Source organism: Lactuca sativa, chromosome 7, assembly GCF_002870075.4.
Source record: "Lactuca sativa cultivar Salinas chromosome 7, Lsat_Salinas_v11, whole genome shotgun sequence".
In the NCBI taxonomy this organism is placed as follows: Eukaryota; Viridiplantae; Streptophyta; class Magnoliopsida; order Asterales; family Asteraceae; genus Lactuca; species Lactuca sativa.
Genome location: NC_056629.2, coordinates 208,706,202 through 208,725,895, shown reverse-complemented (window position 1 = coordinate 208,725,895; position 19,694 = coordinate 208,706,202). Strand labels below are relative to the sequence as shown.

General features: G+C 36.2%; 1 protein-coding gene across 1 annotated transcript; it reads right to left on the bottom strand.

The window, feature by feature from the left end:
* Positions 1-1,266: 1,266 nt before the first annotated feature.
* LOC111882304 (uncharacterized) lies at positions 1,267-2,675 on the bottom strand. Its single transcript, XM_023878660.2, has 4 exons — positions 2,420-2,675; positions 1,958-2,086; positions 1,696-1,880; positions 1,267-1,619 (listed from the first exon to the last, which is right to left on the bottom strand). The coding sequence occupies exons 1-4, from the start codon at positions 2,636-2,638 to the stop codon at positions 1,283-1,285; spliced, it is 870 nt and encodes a 289-aa protein (XP_023734428.1). The 5' UTR covers positions 2,639-2,675; the 3' UTR covers positions 1,267-1,282.
* Between the last annotated feature and the right edge of the window lie 17,019 nt (positions 2,676-19,694).

Sequence of the window (19,694 nt, the reverse complement as noted above, 5' to 3'; positions counted from 1 at the left end):
TGACTAATACCAATAACTTCAAGTCGATCAAATAAAAAAAGTACTTTTAATTAACCGGTCCGGTCCGGTTTTACCCGAAAACCGATATTTTAAAAACAATAAAACCTGTAACCGGCCCAGTTATAGGTAGATATGGTTTGGTCTGGGTCCAATTCCGGGTTTTTCGGTCCGGCCCGGTTTTGCAGGTCATATTGAATTATTGATTACCTATCTATGATAAAGTTTATAGGCTAAGAAAGACGTTGTATGGTCTCAAACAAGCAACAAGCACACAGTACAACAAGATCAAGATCAAGGCCTACATTAGAAGATAAAGTTTTGAAAGATGTTCCAACATTCACCAATTTTGATAGTTAGCCTTTATGGGGTGATTTAATCTTCATTGGAAATGATAGAAGCACGTCTGATAGAGTTCAAAAGGTCAATGATATCGAAATTTGATATGTTTGACTTGGGAAAAATAAGACATTTCCTTGGTATAGAAGTCATTCATAGTGCAGCTGGAATCTTTATCTGTCCAAGGAGATATGCTCAAGAAGTTCTAGAAAAATTTGGCATGGGTAACAACAATCCAATAAAATTCCGAATGTTCCAAGGACGAAATTATCAAAAGATGAAGATGGCGATGTTGATGTCAATATGTTCAAGCAAGTTGTAGGGAGTCTTATGTGCCTCACTGCAACACGACTGGATTTTGGATTTTTTTTTTAGTTAGTTTCATAAGCATGTACATGTCAAGTCCAAGGATGCCACATAGGGTTTGAGCAAAAAGAATCTTGAGATACCTAAAGGGGGCTATTGAGTTGGATATATTGTACAAGAAGGGGGAAGGTAACACATGTCTTGGAACTCTTGATGCTTATACTAGTCAACAATTATGTCGGGGACAGAGATGATTGTAAAAGTACTTCTTGTTTTGCATTTATGAGTTCTGGATTTGTTTCATGGTTTTCTAAAACGCAACCAGTAGTGTGCTTATCAACCACCAAAACCGAATACATTGCAATAGTTTGTGTTTGTCAATTTATGTGGAGCAACTTGGAGTTGAAGAGAATGATTAAACTGTGGTGCATTGTGACGATTTAACTGCCTAAAAATCCTATTTTTCATGGAAGAAGTAAGCACGTTGGAGTAAGGTTTCACTTTCTTAGAGATTTGGTAAATTATGGAGAGACAAAAACAAAGCCACTGAAGTTGGAGGAATTTGAGAAACTTAGTGAAATGCTTGGAATGGTTGAAGCTACTAAAGTCTAAGCTAAAACAACATAGGAATTACAAGTGTTTAGCATTGATTATAAAATTGTGCAAGATATGCGAGTGCTTCAGAGTTATTATTACATACTTTGAAAAGGGAGGAAACCTCTCCTTTGGAAACAGTCCCCCAATCTTGACATACCTCCAGAAACTGTAAAAGCTTGGAATAAAAGGAGTCATAATTCATCAAAACAAAAGGAACAGGAAGTGCTGAACCTATCCTCTCTAACTGGATGAGTGCAAGAATCTCAAAAGCCTCATCCAGAGTGCCAATCCCTCCTGGTAGTACAATCACACCCGTCTTCTCCCCTTTACTACTTCTAACCGCTGCATCCACCAACCCATGCTTTCTTGCAGAAAAAAACCTGCATCCAGATTCAGATTCAGTCAGTAAAAAATCTAATAATTCTAACCACATCATCATCATCATCATCTATCTACCTGCATGTAAGGTAAGCATGAGAAGGAAGATACGGATGAAAATTGGTTGCTGTCCATTCCCCTGCTTCTTTAGCAATCTTGAATCCACCAACCGGCTTTCCTGCTTCAAGAGCACCCCGAGTTGCAGCATCCATCAGGCCTGGTCCAGCCCCTGACCATGAAGTACATCCCAACAGCTTTGCAACCTTTAACAAAATCAAAACTTTCATGTCTTTACAATTCTCTTTTGAAACACGATGCAAATATATAAATATGGACTTGCCTCTCTTGCCAATTCCTGTGTTTGGATATAATGTTCATGTCCTGGCCCCATCCTTGCAGAACCCAAGTACACCACGCCTCTTCCAAGTCTTCGTATTAGCTCATAGCACATTTCAATCTCATTCTTCACCTTCATTCATTCATACACAACACATTAATTGTGTCTTCAAATTACCAATTTTCAACGATTCATTAATGAATCAGACCCAAAATATGAACTCCAATGTAATTTACGGATGTTATAAAATTTATGCAACAAATAACCAGTTTAATTTGATGCAACACAAAACAATCCGACTCCAAGCAACACCAGAAACAGCTCATACGAAAACAAATTCATTATCCCCTAAGATTCAAGTACTAACAAAAACCCATACGGAGATAATGACACATACCAACCAAAGAAACCATCAATGATCAAACGGAAGCGGTCTATGATATGGTGATACAAAATGGAGAGTACCTCAAAGGGGCTACTTCTTTCATCAAATTGAACTGCTTCGATCTGGGAAGACGAAGCCCTGAGTGCTTTATTGGGGTTTGAAAGCTCAAGTGTAATCGGACTCTGATGTGTGTCTTTAGCACTCGAACAAAGAATCTTGAAAACCCTTTGACGATGGGAGTGGAAGTTCCATGGCAAATTATGAAGACCTACACAAGCAGCAGCAGATGAAAATCCCATTTTTCAAAGAAATGCACAATAACTCGACGACCTTGCTTCGACCACTCAAATCGGGAATAACGCCATCAATATTTTTTATTATTATTTTTTTTCATTAAAATTAAAAGAAAATTTTTAGAAAAAAGAAAATAAAACTTAAAATTTTCTTTCCTCTCACTTTCTTTTCAAATCCGTCCAATTTGAGAGGAAAATTTAGAAGAAAAATATGACTCCAAAATCTTTCCTCTCCCCTCACTTTCTTTTCATTAATGAAATTCGGGAACACGATTTTTATTCAACATCCCTCACTTTCTCTCCGTATCCTCTCATTTCTCTCCTTAAGTAGAACTCGGGAACAAAGCAGGATGGGGCTCAAGGTTGAGATTAGCACGGGCTTTGGCGGACATTTATTTTATCATATACACATCTTAATTCAATTTTAAAATATTTTTATCGGTTGAAATCACATTGTTTTCAGAAAGAGATGATTATAAGTAGTTAATTATAGATTAACTTTTTATAAAGAGCCAAATGGAATATCTAAAGGATGTCTTATTAGCAGCACTCCACTGTAAAACATTAAAATTTCAATTTTCAATAATTTTTACAAAACAGTTGCTCAATCAGCAGTTTTTTCTGTGATCATTAATATTTTATTACATGATCAAAAACTTTAAACCCCACACTAAATCTGGAGAAAATTATTTTAGGAAATTGACACATTTATCTTCGAAGAGCTAAATTTTCATGAACAAAAACGTTATAGAAGTTTCTATACAAATTATTGAACTTTTAGCTGCATTTGGAACTCATACATTTACTAGTGCTACATTTTATAACTTGTTTGGGTTGAATACCCCCATTTAGCTCTGAAATAATTTTGAGCCAAATTGTTTTATGTAAGTTCATGTTTTCAAATGATGTTTTGTAAAACTCCAAGTGCTAGAACACATTCTTTATTTTTCTACAAAAATAAGGATCTAATGGCCAAAAATTCAAAATAAATACTTACAGATGAGATAAAATATGAAAAATTAGAGAACTGATGTATGTACGAAATAAAGATGCTACCTAAATTTTCATACAATTTGTTATGGTTTGGTATTTTATTCAAAATTTTCATTGAATTAGAGTATGAATTTTCAAAACCAGGTCTTAGTACTCAAATGCACATACCAATATTTTTTCTAGCCTTGGGAACATTATTAGACCTTGTAAAAATTAAGTTGGGAATTTTTACAACTATTTACTAATTATTTCTAATTTTTCATATTATTTAGGCTAAAATTACAAATAAATATCAAATGACCTTAAAAAATTACTATAAAAATTATAAACAACCATGACCTCTGTTAGAACCAGAAAATATAGTTTTGTAATTTTTGGAGTTCATATTCATGCCTTTGTGGATTTTTGAACACAAGACATCGCGAATCCAATATTTACCGATAATGAACCGAGCGAACTTTATGCACTTTGTAACATCACTAGTTGGATAAGTAGTTACTAGATTATGGCTAGTGATCAATGACTTACTAGAAACTTATTATTCCATAGGAGGCGAGTAGGGATTGAACCCGACAACCTCAAACCGCGACACACGAACCGCAAACTTTCCCTTGTGAGTATTCGCATCCCCCTTTTTATTGTTTTCATGTTTTGGAGTGGAAAGCATGCTATTATCTTATGAACTATCAGTACTGTTTTATGAACTTGTTGAACTTTGTTTTATGAACTTGCTGAGCCTTGCTTTATGAACTTATTGAACTTGGAACAATACTCTTTATGAACTTTGTGTTATGAACTTCTGCTATGAAATTTATGCTATGAAATTTTGATATGAACTCTATGTTATGAACTGTGTATGTTAAGTCCCCGAGAAACTGAACTACAACCTATTAACTCGTATTCGAGTCGATAGTCTTATGGATAACGCTATTTGGGGTAGACAGCCCCCACTCACCCAAAACCGTGAGTGCATATTTCTTGGAACTGACATCATGGGAACCATAGACATGATCGAATTGGGCAAGAACGAGCGTTAGGCTTAGTTGTGAACGAAGTGCTTTGGCATTTGATGACGTGCCCCTCAGAGCGAGCCAGAAGCAAGCGAACCCCCGACGAGACGCTCACAGCGAGAAGTTGGCCCAGCGACTCGGCCGCCTCAGCGGTCGAGGACTCCCGCGAGGCGACCGCATAGGAAGTCCGCCCTCGGTAAATATTGTCCTTTAGCTACAGTCCAAGGATAATGACTCCAGGCGACAAAAAGCGCAGTCAGAGCATTATATCCTGGACCAATTGTTGGGCCGGACACAAACGTAGAGCATGCCCCCCAATAAGAATGGTGGATCATGTCGGAACCACAGTCCCTGTCCCTCGTACGGACCGAGGAAGATCCTCTGTATAAAAGGACAATCCCTTTGCCTTGGGATGTAAGCTATTTGTAACACCCGTAGATCCGGGCTAGTCAATTTAGAGACAATAAGTGTCAAAAATGACTGTTTTATAGAAGAGTTTTTAGAGTGAATAATCATAACCAAGTTGTAGTATATGTCACAAGGTTTCCGTGCATATAAAGAACGCCGAAATCCGAGTTATAACGAAGAAGTTATGACCTATTGAAGTTTCGCGACAGAACCGCACGACACAGTGTGATGTAAATAGTGAATTTACGTTAGAGCGATATTTGGCCTTAGCAATCTAAATGAAATTCGTAGCATATGTTAAACCGAGAGTGTACATAAAAAGAACGTCTAAATCTGACTTCGTACGAGGAAGTTATGAATTTCCGAAGTTTCAACTTAGCAGTATGCAGCCCGAAGTTCGGATTTGAGATCGAGTGATTTCTAGCCAAAACAATCTAAACGAGAATCTAAGATCTCGTCGATAGTAGTGCAACGGTAAAAAGACATATGAAAACGGACGTCAGATGAAGAAGTTATGAATTTCTAACGGAGTTTTCCTGTCCTGGCCTACTAAAAATAATATAATAAAAATAAAGTCAAAATTAGCCAACGGAGTCTAAACGAGAGTTGTAGAGTATAATCTCACCTACGCGTGGATATAAGAACTGTTGGATTAGTGTCTAAGTCAATAACTATTTTGGTATGTACTTTACCCGATGGTGCATGGTCCTTTTGGGTTGCCTTCACCAAAGCAACTTGATAGGATGAATTATGGAGAGAGAGGATTAATTATGATTTATTAATATATTATGAGAATAATATATTGAAGGAGAAATCATATTTTGTAATTAATATTAGTCAATAATTAATTAAGAATTAATTTTGTGGCTAAAAAGATATTAATTAAATAAAGGGGACTAGAACTGTCAATTGTGTGATAGTTGAATATTGGGCTAATGGACTCCATAGAGGATGGAGTGGACGAATTCTATGGGGAATCCCATTAGAAATCGTCCAAGGCCTTTAAGGAGGGAGTCCATGGGCTACTTAGGGCCTAAGCAGTCAAATTAGGGTTTCCTTGTTAGATAACCCTAATAGCCTCACTATTAAAGGACCCTTAGAGCACCAAAAATGTGGCTAACTGACTCCTTAGGGTTTCTAGACGTTTGTGGGTGCCTCTCCTCTTCTCCTTCTTCATCCTCTTGCTCTTGGTATTTGTGAGCCATTAGAGGTGTGACATTTGTGACACTAAGCTTTCTGAAGCCAATTACAAGGAGGAATTGAGATTGTTATTCCTACATAACAATCAATGTAAGATCTAAACCCTATTCTTATGCTAATATCAATTATCACATGTTAGATCTAGGGTTTAAAGTCTTGGATGAATGCATGTACAATAGAGAAACCTAGATCCAAGAATTAGGGTTTGTATGAGCACATAGGATGTTCTTATGGCCAAAACTCATCAGTGGTATTAGAGCCTTGATTGGTTTCTTTTGTATTGATGCTTAGTGTTTCATCCTTGATTGCAAAGTCGAGTTTTTGGCCATCTTCCTGACAAACTCTTCGAGTCCCAATGTGGACTCGTCAAGTAGGATGAACTCGGCGAGTCCATATGGTGACTCGGCGAGTCTAATTGTCAGACAAACGGATTTTCAGATTTTTTTTGCCTATTTTGACTTAGGATAATTGTCATAATTGCTTCAAATTAATAAAATACGAATTTTATTGATTCCTTATGATTATCTTTGTCAAAATAAAATATTTTTGTCATCTAATTAGATAATTGTTACCTTATTTGATAAATGTTAAATTATTTGAATTATTTGGTCAATTATCTTGCATGAAATTGAATTAGGTCATAATTAGATAATCGCCAATTAATTGTTTAATTGCCTTATTTGTATTTTGATCTAATAGTTTTGAAATGTTTCAAAACTTGCCCTCTAGTTTTGGAATTTAAATTTTTGATTAAAAAGTTTAATTTTGAAATATTTAAATTCTAAACCCTAATGATTTGAATTGTTTCAAAACTTGCCCTCAAGTTTTGTAAAATTTTAATTTTAAAATGTTAAATTCTAAAACCCTAATTTTTTGAAAAGGTTCAAATTGCACCCTTATGATTTTATTAAATTAATTAAGTGTATAATTAAAAGAGAGTTAATAAATCCATATTGATATGGTTTACATTTAATTAAATTAAAAGTATAATTTATTAAATTAGATCACCTAGTATTTTAAAAGTGTAAAATACACCCATATACTATATATAACATTAAAGGTCTAATATTATATATGTATAACTTAAACTGCTAGTCTTACCGTTAGTAGGCCTCATTCACGAAGCCGATCTATAAGGAGGGTATAAGGTTATGACCTATAAAATGACCGTTTAATGAGTGTCCACTCTCACCCACCGCTTCCTTGATTGGTGGAGGGTCGTTAGCCGAACGGGTAGGATAGGGCAAACTCTTTCCATTAAAAGTATAATGAAGTATAAAGTAATTAAAAGTTTTTTACAAAATTCCCAATCTTAGTTACTTTAGGCAAAAGTGAATTTGATGCAATTCCAAGAAATTACACTTTATGCCCTTGCGAAGACATTAGTGGAGCGTGTGTGGTTAACCGACACACTAAATGGGTTCTAAGAAAAGGTAGCAAAGGGTGACTCAATGTTTGTCATAGTTCGGTGGAGTGTTTGTGGTTAACTGGCACATCGAATAGGTGACTGTAACATTGGGGGCACCATGTATATTTGCATGGTTATTCACACCCTGTTTTGTGATCCTCAGCATCCCAGTCACAAATCGAGGGGCATATCGAGATTTAAACATGCCATTGAAAAGTTCAATGAATCTCAAAGGATCTAGGAGTTTTTCAATACATTTAAAACTTAATCTCTTTTTCGTTTTTCATGGTGGAAAATTAGTGAATCGTCATTCACTTACCTTCAAATGTTCTGCAATTTGGGTTACATCATCCCTCTCCCAAGTTGTAGAATATTGTGTTGGGCCCTAGCCTTAATATCTCATTTGGGTGATTTATTAAGGACCCAGTCAATCAACTAACTTGATTTTTCTCCCGTTTTGTAGATGTCTAAATCTAACTATGGTCTTCCCGAATCCCAAGGAAAAGGTTTTCCTGCTCAAAGTGAAAGTTTGTTACACAATGAAGGTGAAAGATCGATCCTTGCATTGTGGACTAACTTGGTTTCACTTCCTCCACCTCCTCCTATTGTTCTCCCTAACCCACAAGTTCAAAGGCTTGAAAAGTTAAAGCTCAGTCAAGCCCTTTTAGCAAGTAAACATGAAGAAGGAAAGTCAGTGTGTGCACACGTCTTAGAGATGAAGTCACACATTGATAGGTTCAGTATGTTGGGAGTTGATGTCTGTGAGGACCTGGCTGTTGACTGGGTTCTTCAGACACTTCCTGACTCATATAGTGAGTTCGTAAGAGAGTAATATATGATAGACCATGACGTGACCCTCATTGATCTCACATATTTGCTTATTGATGTTGAATCAGCGATGATTTGGCGCACTGGAAAAGCAAAGTTGATTGGTGGATCTACCTTCCAGACCTCTATGGACATAGGCAATGGCAACGAAATGCATGCCATGGTTGAAAAGTTTGATCATAAGAGAAAGGAAAAGTCTGAAGTAGTTCCGTATGCTGTTCCAAAAGAGTCAATTTGCTTTTATTGCCAAGAGAAGGGGCATTGGAGACGAAGCTGCCCAGTCTACCTGAAGAATCTAAGAGATGGGAGAGTCAAGAAGTATGGCTCTACTTCAGGTAAAATCCACTATCTAACTCCATTAAGTTCCTATTCATTGATTCTTAATACATAATGTGATAAGATTGCATTTGAATGTTTTGCAGGATCAGTGAAAAGAGAGGAAGCTTGATGGAAGAGCAAGATGAGTTTGATCACGAAGAAATGGATCACGATCACATGGATTCGAAGATCAGATTTTGAGCTTAGAAAGTTATGATAGAGTTATTACATAGTTTTTCAGTTAATTTTGCATTGTAAGGACATGTTTTCCGTTGCTTTTATGAATAAAATAAATTTTTTGATTTGTCTTATTTATATATATCCTTGCAATGAAATCATTGTGAAAAATTGATGTTTGTGTATTTCTATTAATGGATGTGATTCTTAGTTATGTTATTTATGGTAGTGTCAAAATTTTCTAAGTAAGGAAAGATTTCCATCACCCAAGTTTCAATTAGACAGAAACTTGGAATCATATGATTTGAATCATGTGATGTATGGAAATCTTGGTACTTAGGAAATTAAGACTAATTCCTTGATCACACAAGTATGTGAGTCAAGTGAAGGACTAAAGGACTAGAACACAATGTTGTGCACTAGTCAACTCCACCACATATAACAATGAGACTATTCGTCATAATTTACCAAAAGTCTGGTAAATGTGGTTATACTTACAAGATTAAGTGTAATTCTAAATCATTGAAAAGTTTCAATGAATACCAAAACAAATAAAAAGAATCAATGAAGGCAGAAAGATAAAAGTTTCTCCAATCTAAGAAGAAGGGAGAGTACTTTTGTATCGGATTTTATGATCATCTTAATGATTAAGAACCATATCACAATTGATCCTCTAAGGACATCTTAGTGCACTAGTATGGCTAAGGAGAGGAATCGGAAATTGTTAAAATGGTTAAATCAAAAGGATGAGTCATACTTCGTTCCAAAATCAAGTCTTAGAATCGTACTCCAAGATTGTGAATTGAGTGACACACACTCATCAAATGTGAAGTAGAAAAACTATTTTTCTTACTCTTGCATGTTTGAAATTGGTGTGTAGTGTTAGTCTTGATGAGGATCCGCACTAACTCTTGAATATTTGTTTATCAAAAAATGTTTCTTGATAAGAGAATCTTATATGTCAAGAGGTCAGTGGGAGTCTGAATAATATTGAAAAAGTTTCGAGAACTAATCAAGAGTAAACATATTATTAAACACTAGCACACGACTTGAGGTTTGTAACCCATCGTGTTGACATGATCTTGTTTATGTGCCATTCCGATTTAGTAAAATATGCATATGAGTTCTATGAGTTCTCAATAGAATGCATAAGGAAAGCACCTTATTCAATGAAAGTACATTGATTGGAATAGGTGAGCTGCTAGATAACTTGGAAGCAATGGTGGTACCCTTGATGGAAAGAAATTAAGAATGAACAAGTTCTGTCCATAAGAGTTTGAGTTTTTCACAAACATTATCTTTCGATTATGGTTATGGCAAATTCACATGGATATGAACACATACACCATAAAATCTAAGTGTCATAAGGTTTCTCTCCTTCATGAAAATGATTGTGAGGAAACGCTTTCACTAAGAGAGATTTTAAGGAGATAGTGATTATGTAAATTGCATTATCAAATTCGATTATGATTACGGCATCCCTTTTCATAGTTCGAATTGTGAGATTTGGCAATTAGTCTGAACATTTGGGACATAGTAAAATAAGTTCTGAATTTGTTTAGAGATACATGTGAGATGTCTAAGGTTGAGAAGCTTAGATAAAGGCTTGTCAAAGCATACCGTATTAGAAACAATGAACTTTAGAATTCAATAAGTATTGTTTTCTACAAGTTTAGCTGGTTTCTAAATACGTGTCAAAGCTAGTGGGAGCATAAATGTTATGTTGGAATGAATATAATCATCATGTTAGTGGGAGCATGATTATTATTTAAGTATTGCAAGTTGGCAATATTAATTATAGAAAAAAAAAGTTTCACTTTGCAAAGTTGCAGGGGTTGAAAAAAAATGTTTTTGCTATAATTAAGGGAGAGGATGTTATACTTCGTTTCCAATCTAAAAGCTTAGATCGAGAAATTTTAATTGAATTTAGTCAAGGGTATATTTATTATTTGCATTCTCAAAGTTCGATTATGATTATGGCATCCTTCTTCATAGTTCGAATTTTGAGAACATGGCAAATAGAAATATTATGACGATATTATAGTAAGAAACTGGTAAAGTATCATGTTTTTCATTATGAATCGTATCCCATACGCTTTGGGTATAGGATCGATTGCATATGGTGTAATATTCGACCATTCTAAAATTTTCCAAATGCCTAGGGCATTTAGAGGGAAAAAGGAAATAGAACCAGTTTTGAATAAAATAATTAAACAAGTGCCAATGACAATCTAAGGTTCGTCAAGGATTGGTCGCTTGTGGACAGTTGAAAGTATAGTCATGGATGGACCATATTGACATTATTACAAATAGATAGGATTCTATTTAGAATGAGTTGTCATATGGAAAATATGTAAATGTTTCCATATTGGGATTTGGATATCGAGAATAAATGTCTAGATTAGAAACTTTTATGCAAGAAGGATGTTCAAAGGAATGTACTTTGAATATGAGACTTCATGACTATGGAATTGTCTTATAACAATCTCCAATAGAGTATTTTGTAATTTCATTGGCCGAGTCGTGGTGACTTTTGTGCCACGGCATTACGAAAAGGACTGTTGCATAAAATGTTAGAATCTAACATATTCTAGTAGTAGCGAGAATTTTATATTCTTACACTAATGGATTAGGAATTGTGAAATGAGTGTGATTGAAAATGTTATTCAGTTATACTATTTCACAAAGTAAGGACCATAGGTAAACATAGTGTGCATGCTAAGAGCATGAGACAATTGTAGTTATAATTCAAGTAAGAAGTTGATTACACGAAACAACAAATAATGAGTAATCAATATGGTGATTAAATAAAAGGTTTTTTACTTATACTCAAAGGTTAGAGGCCATATAGGATTAGTATTATTCTTGTGCTTCACTTTGCATGTTTTGACTTCCTGAATAATAAGATTATTCGAACGTTCCACAGTCGCTCATATTTGGGGAGTAGGTATGAAAGAAGATTGTCATGAATTGGTTTGTAGATTGCCTAAAGTTTATCAGACATAGCAAATCTTTGCTGCAACGTTCATGAGTGCTTATGAATATGATTTGAGCATTGGATTAAACCCACGCTCACTTGGATCACTTCATGGATTTTATCACGAGTGATTTGTGAGACAGTAATATTTTATATTCTTGAAACTGAGATGTGTAAGTTGTATCTTGCAAGTCGGTTACACATTGATAATATGTAAACGCACCAGTAACTTGGTGTTATAAAACGTATTGTTGTGTGTGATTCAGTAAGTGAGAGCAAGTGAGCATTGAGTCGAAGTTTATCCATTCCTTTTACCAAAAGTGGGATAAAAGCGATATTTGTGGGCCCCTCGATGATTTAGTGATGACACCCTAAGCGCTTGGCCAAGCCGACACTAAGTTGATGTGTTTAATTATAGTTTGTTGTCAGCCATCATAAATCAGAAATCGGGAAACAACACTTAGACTGAGAGAATGATTTCAATCCATGTCTCACGTCTATACGATATCTAGAATGGAGGAATATATGATCCCTTATCTAAAGGACACGCTTCTGATAAGATCAGAGTTGACAGCGGCTTTTGAAAGCTACGGTTGCAGATCGGGATCTGAAGTCATACGCAGAATAGTTATTAGACTTATCCAAGTGGGAGACTGTTGGATTAGTGTCTAAGTCCATAACTATTTTGGTATGTACTTGACCCGATGGTGCATGGTCCTTTTGGGTTGCCTTCATCATAGCAATATGTAGGATGAATTAAAGAGAGAGAGAGAGGTTTAATTATGATTTATTAATATATTATAAGAATAATATACTAAAGGAGAAATCATATTGTTTAATTAATATTAGTCAACAATTAATTAAGAATTAATTTTGTGGCTAAAAAGATATTAATTAAATAAAGGGGACTAGAACTGTCAATTGTGTGATAGTTGAATATTGAGCTAATGGACTCCATAGAGGATGGAGTGGACGAATTCTATGGGGAAAAACGTGGGTAACTGACTCCTTAGGGTTTCTAGACGTTTTTTGGTGCCTCTCCTCTTCTCCTTCTTCATCCTCTTGCTCTTGGTGTTTGTGAGCCATTAGAGGTGTGACATTTGTGACACTAAGCTTTCTGAAGGCAATTACAAGGAGGAATTGAGATTGTTATTCCTACATAACAATCAATGTAAGATCTAAACCCTAGTTTTATGCTAATATTGATTATCACATGCTAGATATAGGGTTTAAAGTCTTGGATGAATGCATGTACAATAGAGAAACCTAGATCCAAGCATTAGGGCTTGTATGAGCACATAGGATGTTCTTATGGCGAAAACCCATCAAGAACGTCGAAAACGGAGATCGTATGCAAGAGTTATGATTTTATGAAGTTCGAGGCACGCATCCCAAAGGGGAACACCCAATGTTCAATTGGGGAATGCCCTGCGTTCAATACTTGGTTCCGGAGTGGCCACGTCGATACTGACTCAACGGATAAGGGATAGGATCGGAACCCCCCTCCTACGCACCACGTTCGAAGGGAACGCCCAGCATTTGCAGCAGACTTCAGAACTACAAATAGAACATAATGGCAACCGAGTTTGGTTGCCAAATTTCTTTTCTCTCTCCTGTATACCTCGTTTTATGTGAAAGAAATATCCCTGGTGCCCCGATATCATCCTGACACCCGAAGTAAGTCCCGAAGCCCCAAAGATCCCAAGAAAAAGAGTTTTCAAGCCAAAGCTCTACCCACGAGAAGTCCGGTGTGCGAAGATCTTCCGGTTTCACCGAAGAATACTACATTTAGAGCCGTAGTGTTGTCCGATCGTCGTATTATCAAGTGAGTGTGTAGTTACTTTCTTCTAACACATAAATATGAAGTATTTGCTATGAAGTACGTGCTATGTGTTTATACATTGTTTGTTTACTTGAGATGGATGTTGAATTAATGTTTTATACAAGTTTTAAAAGTTTTAAACTGTATATGCGTTTGCATCTACAAATATGTTGGGAAGAACATGGGTAGATGAAATAGTTGATGCAAGACGAAATAATAAGTGTTTTTGAACTCAACGTGTCCATTAGGTATTTTTGAACTCTATGTGTTCACTTGGTGTTTTTGAACTCTATGTATTCGTTAGGTATTTTTGAACTCTATGTGTTCACTTGGTGTTAGAACTCAATGTGTTCATTAGGTATTTTTGAACTCTGTGTGTTCACTATGTATTTTTGAACTCACTGTGTTCATTAAGTATTTTTGAACTAGATGTGTTCACTTGGTGTTGTTGAACTAAGTGTCTTCACTAAGTGTTTTAGAACTAAGTATTCACCAGATGTTTCAAATTAAGTGTTCACTAGGAGTGTTAGAACTAGGTGTTCGTTAAGTATGTTGAACTAAGTGTTTACCGATTGTAATTTGACGACCTTGGTAGTGGTGGACTTGGTGTCAATTCCTTAGGCCAATGCTTAGGAATTAATGAATAAATGATAGTTGATTCTTAGGGTAAACCCTTAAGAAATAAAGGAGATAATGGGGATGGGTAATTTGGATTGATTGATTGATTGATGATTTAATGTAATAATTATATTATTGTAGGTCGAAAACCCTATATGCTCACCAGACTCCCAAGCCTGACCCACTCCGTTTTCTTTGCATTACAGGTAATGGCACAAGAGTATAAGTTGGTTGACTTGACGAGAGATTTTGGATTATAGACTAGTAGTTGTAATTTGTAAATAACTGTTGTAAGGTTAAATTGTACTGTTTATGCTTTTTGGTCTGTATCGGAACATGATATCCTGAGGTTTTATTATTTAATGAAAAGTACATTCTCTTTGAGAAATGTTTTGATAAAGTTTTATCATATTTTTTTGGGAACAAATTCCGCGACTGTTTTCTTTAAAAGATTACTCTGATTTTAAAACAAAGCATAAACAAATCGGTCTTTTTCTGGCCGTGAAAATTTGGGGATGTCACCGTTTGTATCAGAGCATTAGTTTAAGCGAACTAGGAAATTGTAGGATTTCTAGACTTAAATCTAGAATGCTAAGCGATGATTGTGAGATGAGTGTCTACCATATTTTAGACACGAGCACTGGTATATTTTAGGAAAGATGCCTAAAATGTTTTTATGTGCTAAATGTTATATGTTTGTCATATATGGAACTGTTTGTTTGGATCTATGGTCTGTTGCCGATCGAATCTAGAAACCTTATGTGTTTAGGATTCTAAGCGTACGACTAAGATATTTGAACTAGCATGTAAACATTTCGGATTGATAAGGATGATTTGAATGTCTATCAAAATAGAGATCTAAATTCAATTTATTCGGTGCATAGATAAAAAATGGCAAGAACCAGAAGTGGAGCTAGAAAAGTGAACGAAAACAGGAATCAACCACCTATGATTGAACAAGTAGTTGTTGCAGCAGCAGCACCTGAGTCGATATCAATGGCTGGAGTACAAATGATGATTCAAACGATGTTGGATCGTCAAATGGAAGAAACTAGAAGCCTACTTCGGCAAAATCGGGAAGAACTTTCGATACAAGTTGAAGAGCTGGAAGTGAATGGAGGCCAGTCGAAAGGAGGGAACTACAGTGGGATAGTTGGTCAAGCTGATCCGACAGTGATTAGGAGAAACAACCAAGATGATGGGGTCGAAAGAAATGGATGCAAGTACAAAGATTTTCTAACTTGCAAGCCATCAACTTTCACGGGAAAAGAAAATCCAATTGGAGTTATGGGTTGGATATATTGGAGTTGGAGTTGGCGTTCATAACATGTGGTTGCAAGGGCAAGCTACAAACTACATATGTAGTGCGTCAGTTCAGAGGCAGCGCTGTTTGTTGGTGGAACACTCTGGGGAAAACCATAAGCCCCAACGAGCCACTACAACCGACATGGGCAAAATTTTTGGTGCAATTCAAACGGAAGTTCGGCTCGGCCCAAGATCTGCTAGAATTAGAGAACCAATTCCTGACATTAAAAAAAGACAGCATGTCCATTGATGAATACACCAATTCCTTCACATATAAGATGGAGTTTGCTCTGCGAATTGTCCCAGACGAGCTGGCGAAGAGAGATAGGTATGCAAAATGACTACCATAGGAGTACACTATGCCAGTATGCCAGACACCTACCCTTGAGGCAGCCATCTGGGTTGCTAAGTCTGTCGAAGAAATGATCAAGGGCAGAACCGCCAACAAGGTTGAAGTTGGGGAGAAAAGAAAGTTTGAGGGATCCCCATAATCTGACGAGAAGAGAAAATTCTCAAATTCTGGTTTGAAAAAGTTCGAAGGAGGAAGAGACGAAGCAAGATGGTGTGATAAGTGCAATAAAAAACATTTAGGAAGATGTGGCGAGGAGGTCACGTGTTTCAAGTGTGGAAAGTCTAGGCACTACGCCAATTAGTGTGCATCTAGTAAGAAAGTGTGACAACCCGAAATTTCTATCATGTATAATAGATCAATTTAATCAAAGTTAGACTCGTTTTGCTATCTTTTATCACTGTTTAGGGTCTATTTGAGTGTTCTAAACCTAGTACAATAAAGGTAGCGGCCTAGAAATGGGATAACTCTATGCATATCAAGCAAACTCAGGCCAAACACTCCAACATACGGAGTGTGTGGCCACACACTTGTGTGTACAGCCACACACAAGAGTGTGAGGCTACACACCCATCCCAACTACACACTCTCCCCTATATATCCAACACTTAGTCATTTTGAACACTTTTCCACTTCTTCAAGGCTAGAACTTGAAATCCTCTCAAGTATGATCCAACTTTTCACTCCAATATTCAAAAAAGTAAGTGATTCATCCTTTGATTAACAAATACATGACCTTAACTAGCCTTCCCCTTTGATTTGATCCTTGAAAACACCTCTTTGGTGTTAGATCTTCAAAAACACCAAGAACACCTACTAAACTTTTTGGACTTTAACTACACTTCTAAGCCTCTAAATCGGGTATACACTTGCAATAGCTTGATATAACCTAGGGACCCTTGAAGTTATGCATAAAAAACGCCATTTCTCATGATCTTCAAGTGTGTACGGCCGCACACACCATATGTATGGCCGAACACACCATGAATAGCCTTACACACCCTTTTTAGGTCCAAAAATGGCAATAAACTCCATATAAGGCTAAAGCATGAAGTAAGAAACCTTCCTAGATGAGTCCTAAAGCCTTAAAATACATTTTTGCACACTTCATGGGGAGTGTGCGGCCGCACACACACCCTGGCCGCACACACACAAATATTGTGTATTTTGACCATACACTCCCTTGAATAGCCCTACACCCCTGATATACAATCATATATGGTTGTAACACTTCAATATAAGTGTTTACTAGTCCCTAAGGTGGTTTCAATTCAATAATTAGTTGTTATAAGCATTAATTGTATACATATAAATGTAATTATATGGTTAATAGGATTCGTTTGTGCTCAAGACTCCAATTGACACCCAACAATCTTATATCGATCTTTCATTCGAGTTACTCACTACAGGTCAGTTCATACCCCTTAATCAGCCTTTTAAATGTTTTTAAATGCTTTTTTGGGGGGAATACAAGTTGAACCATTATAGTTATTATATCAATCACATGTGATTTATAACTATCAAACAAATGGATTTACTTTACTTTTCGTTGTTTGTCAATATAAGTACTCCAAAATGTTTATCAAACTCTTTTACATGCTAAACTCTTTATCAAACTTGTTTTATATGCTAAAACTTTCCTTTTAAACTATGTTAAAACTTATAGATTGTCAAAACCATGTCTAATGCATATATGGTTATATAAGTAAGGTTTGAAGGACTTAGGACTGATAACATGCTTTATTTCCTGTTCCTTGTTTGGTTGTGGACTTAGTGTACCCTGTTGTTTGTCCGAGTGTCATTTGATCCTTAGTTATACATTATGTAAATATGTATGAGACATAAAAGCTTTTACCTCAGTTCAAACACCTTTGGGTAGCAAAGGTGTATAAATTTACTAAGTCATTCAAACACCATTGTTTAGAGGTATACTACTTACTATCTTCTAGTACAATGAAGCATACAAAGATTCAGTTCATACATGAGTCAATACATACTATAAAGAGAATACTATAATGAGGAACAATACATACTATATACTATACAAGAGAATATACTATGACGAGAATCAGAGAGAACATACTACATACTAGACAGAGAGAACATACACTACACTAATACATACAATACATACATACTATAACATAAATGTGAGGCACTACTTCGGGACATGGCATCTCTGCCATGGCTTGTTTTGTAACCAGAGTCTTCTGAAGGGAGAGCGTGAATTCGTGTATAGATCTATACTGGACTGACCGTCCTACACCTTGCTACTAGATACAGTGGGACCTGTAGGTTTTCACGTGATGAATGTCATACCATTTCGACGTCTTCGAGCGTCGTGTTTTACTAGGTCGATTAAGTATGGTTACAATTATATCACATTATACCTTAATTAACAAACGGTTTAAGGTAGTTACAACAGTAGTTACTATAACACAATACTACAGTACTTCATTATTTTTCCCATTGCATTCACTTTGTGATCTTCTCACATAAACGGTAATGTAAAAACTATATTTTATTGCTGATAGTCACATTTGGGAGGAATACTCACTTTTATAATAAACAAACATACATCACATTTGATGCCTTGGTAGAGGGCTACTTTTAGTAGAAAATATAGGATTTTCTAGGAGATACAAACACTTACTACCAACTTTTACAAACTTATACATTCAACCACTTACAAACATTCTCATACAAATAATGACACTAAAATGCTTATGAACTCACCAGCTTTAAAGCTGATAAACTCTTTCAAAATAACTTGTATTCACAGGTCATCAGTAGACAAGTACCGAGGCAAGCTTTTGAGAAGATGGAGCACATTCAAGATTCATCTCTTATTTTGATTTATATTTTTAATGTCTTATAAACTATAGAGAACACACTTGTATTAAAATACATTATTAATGCAATGGATGATGTTGTTTGCTTGTTTTCTATTATTCTATGTTGCGATATTGTACATGACGTCCTCCGCCCCAGAACGTTTCTATAGCACCTGATTCTTGGTATGTATTTTTATTTAAGTATTTTGCATTTTTGGCCTTGGACTCGACGAGTTGAAGGACCAACTCGCTGAGTAGAAGCGGGTTGGGACGCGAGATTTAAGTGAAGTACTCATAGAGTCGGATCCCGGACTCGACGAGTAGGCCCTGACTGGAAAAAACCCTAATCTGAGGGTTTGCACCCTATTTAACCATCTCTTTCAGCCACCACTCATCCCTAATGCTCCCAGAGACCCTCCATAGCAAACCCTAAGTGTTTTGGTGCAAGATCTAAGGCTTTTGAGTGATTTTTGTGGGTTTTGACCTCAAGGAAGAAGGAAGAGCATAGAAGGATCAAGAGGAGACTGAAGGATTCGAGTTTGGTTCATCATTTGCAGTCTTTGAAAGGTATAAAGTCTGTACCTTGCTTGCTTGTTTGTTAGATCCCTTTTTGGGGAAGATTTACGGCTTTTTAAGCCATATAAGGTAGCCAACCATGATTGCAAACATGGTTGTGGGTCAAGGCTTCGGATCTAAGTCTTAGGAGGAGTCACAAGGCAGATTTGGGTTGATTTTGCACCCAAGGAAGGTCCCATGCAACATAAGAGCCATTTTAGCTCCTTTTAGGCTCAAAAGTCCCATGCATGCACGTAAAG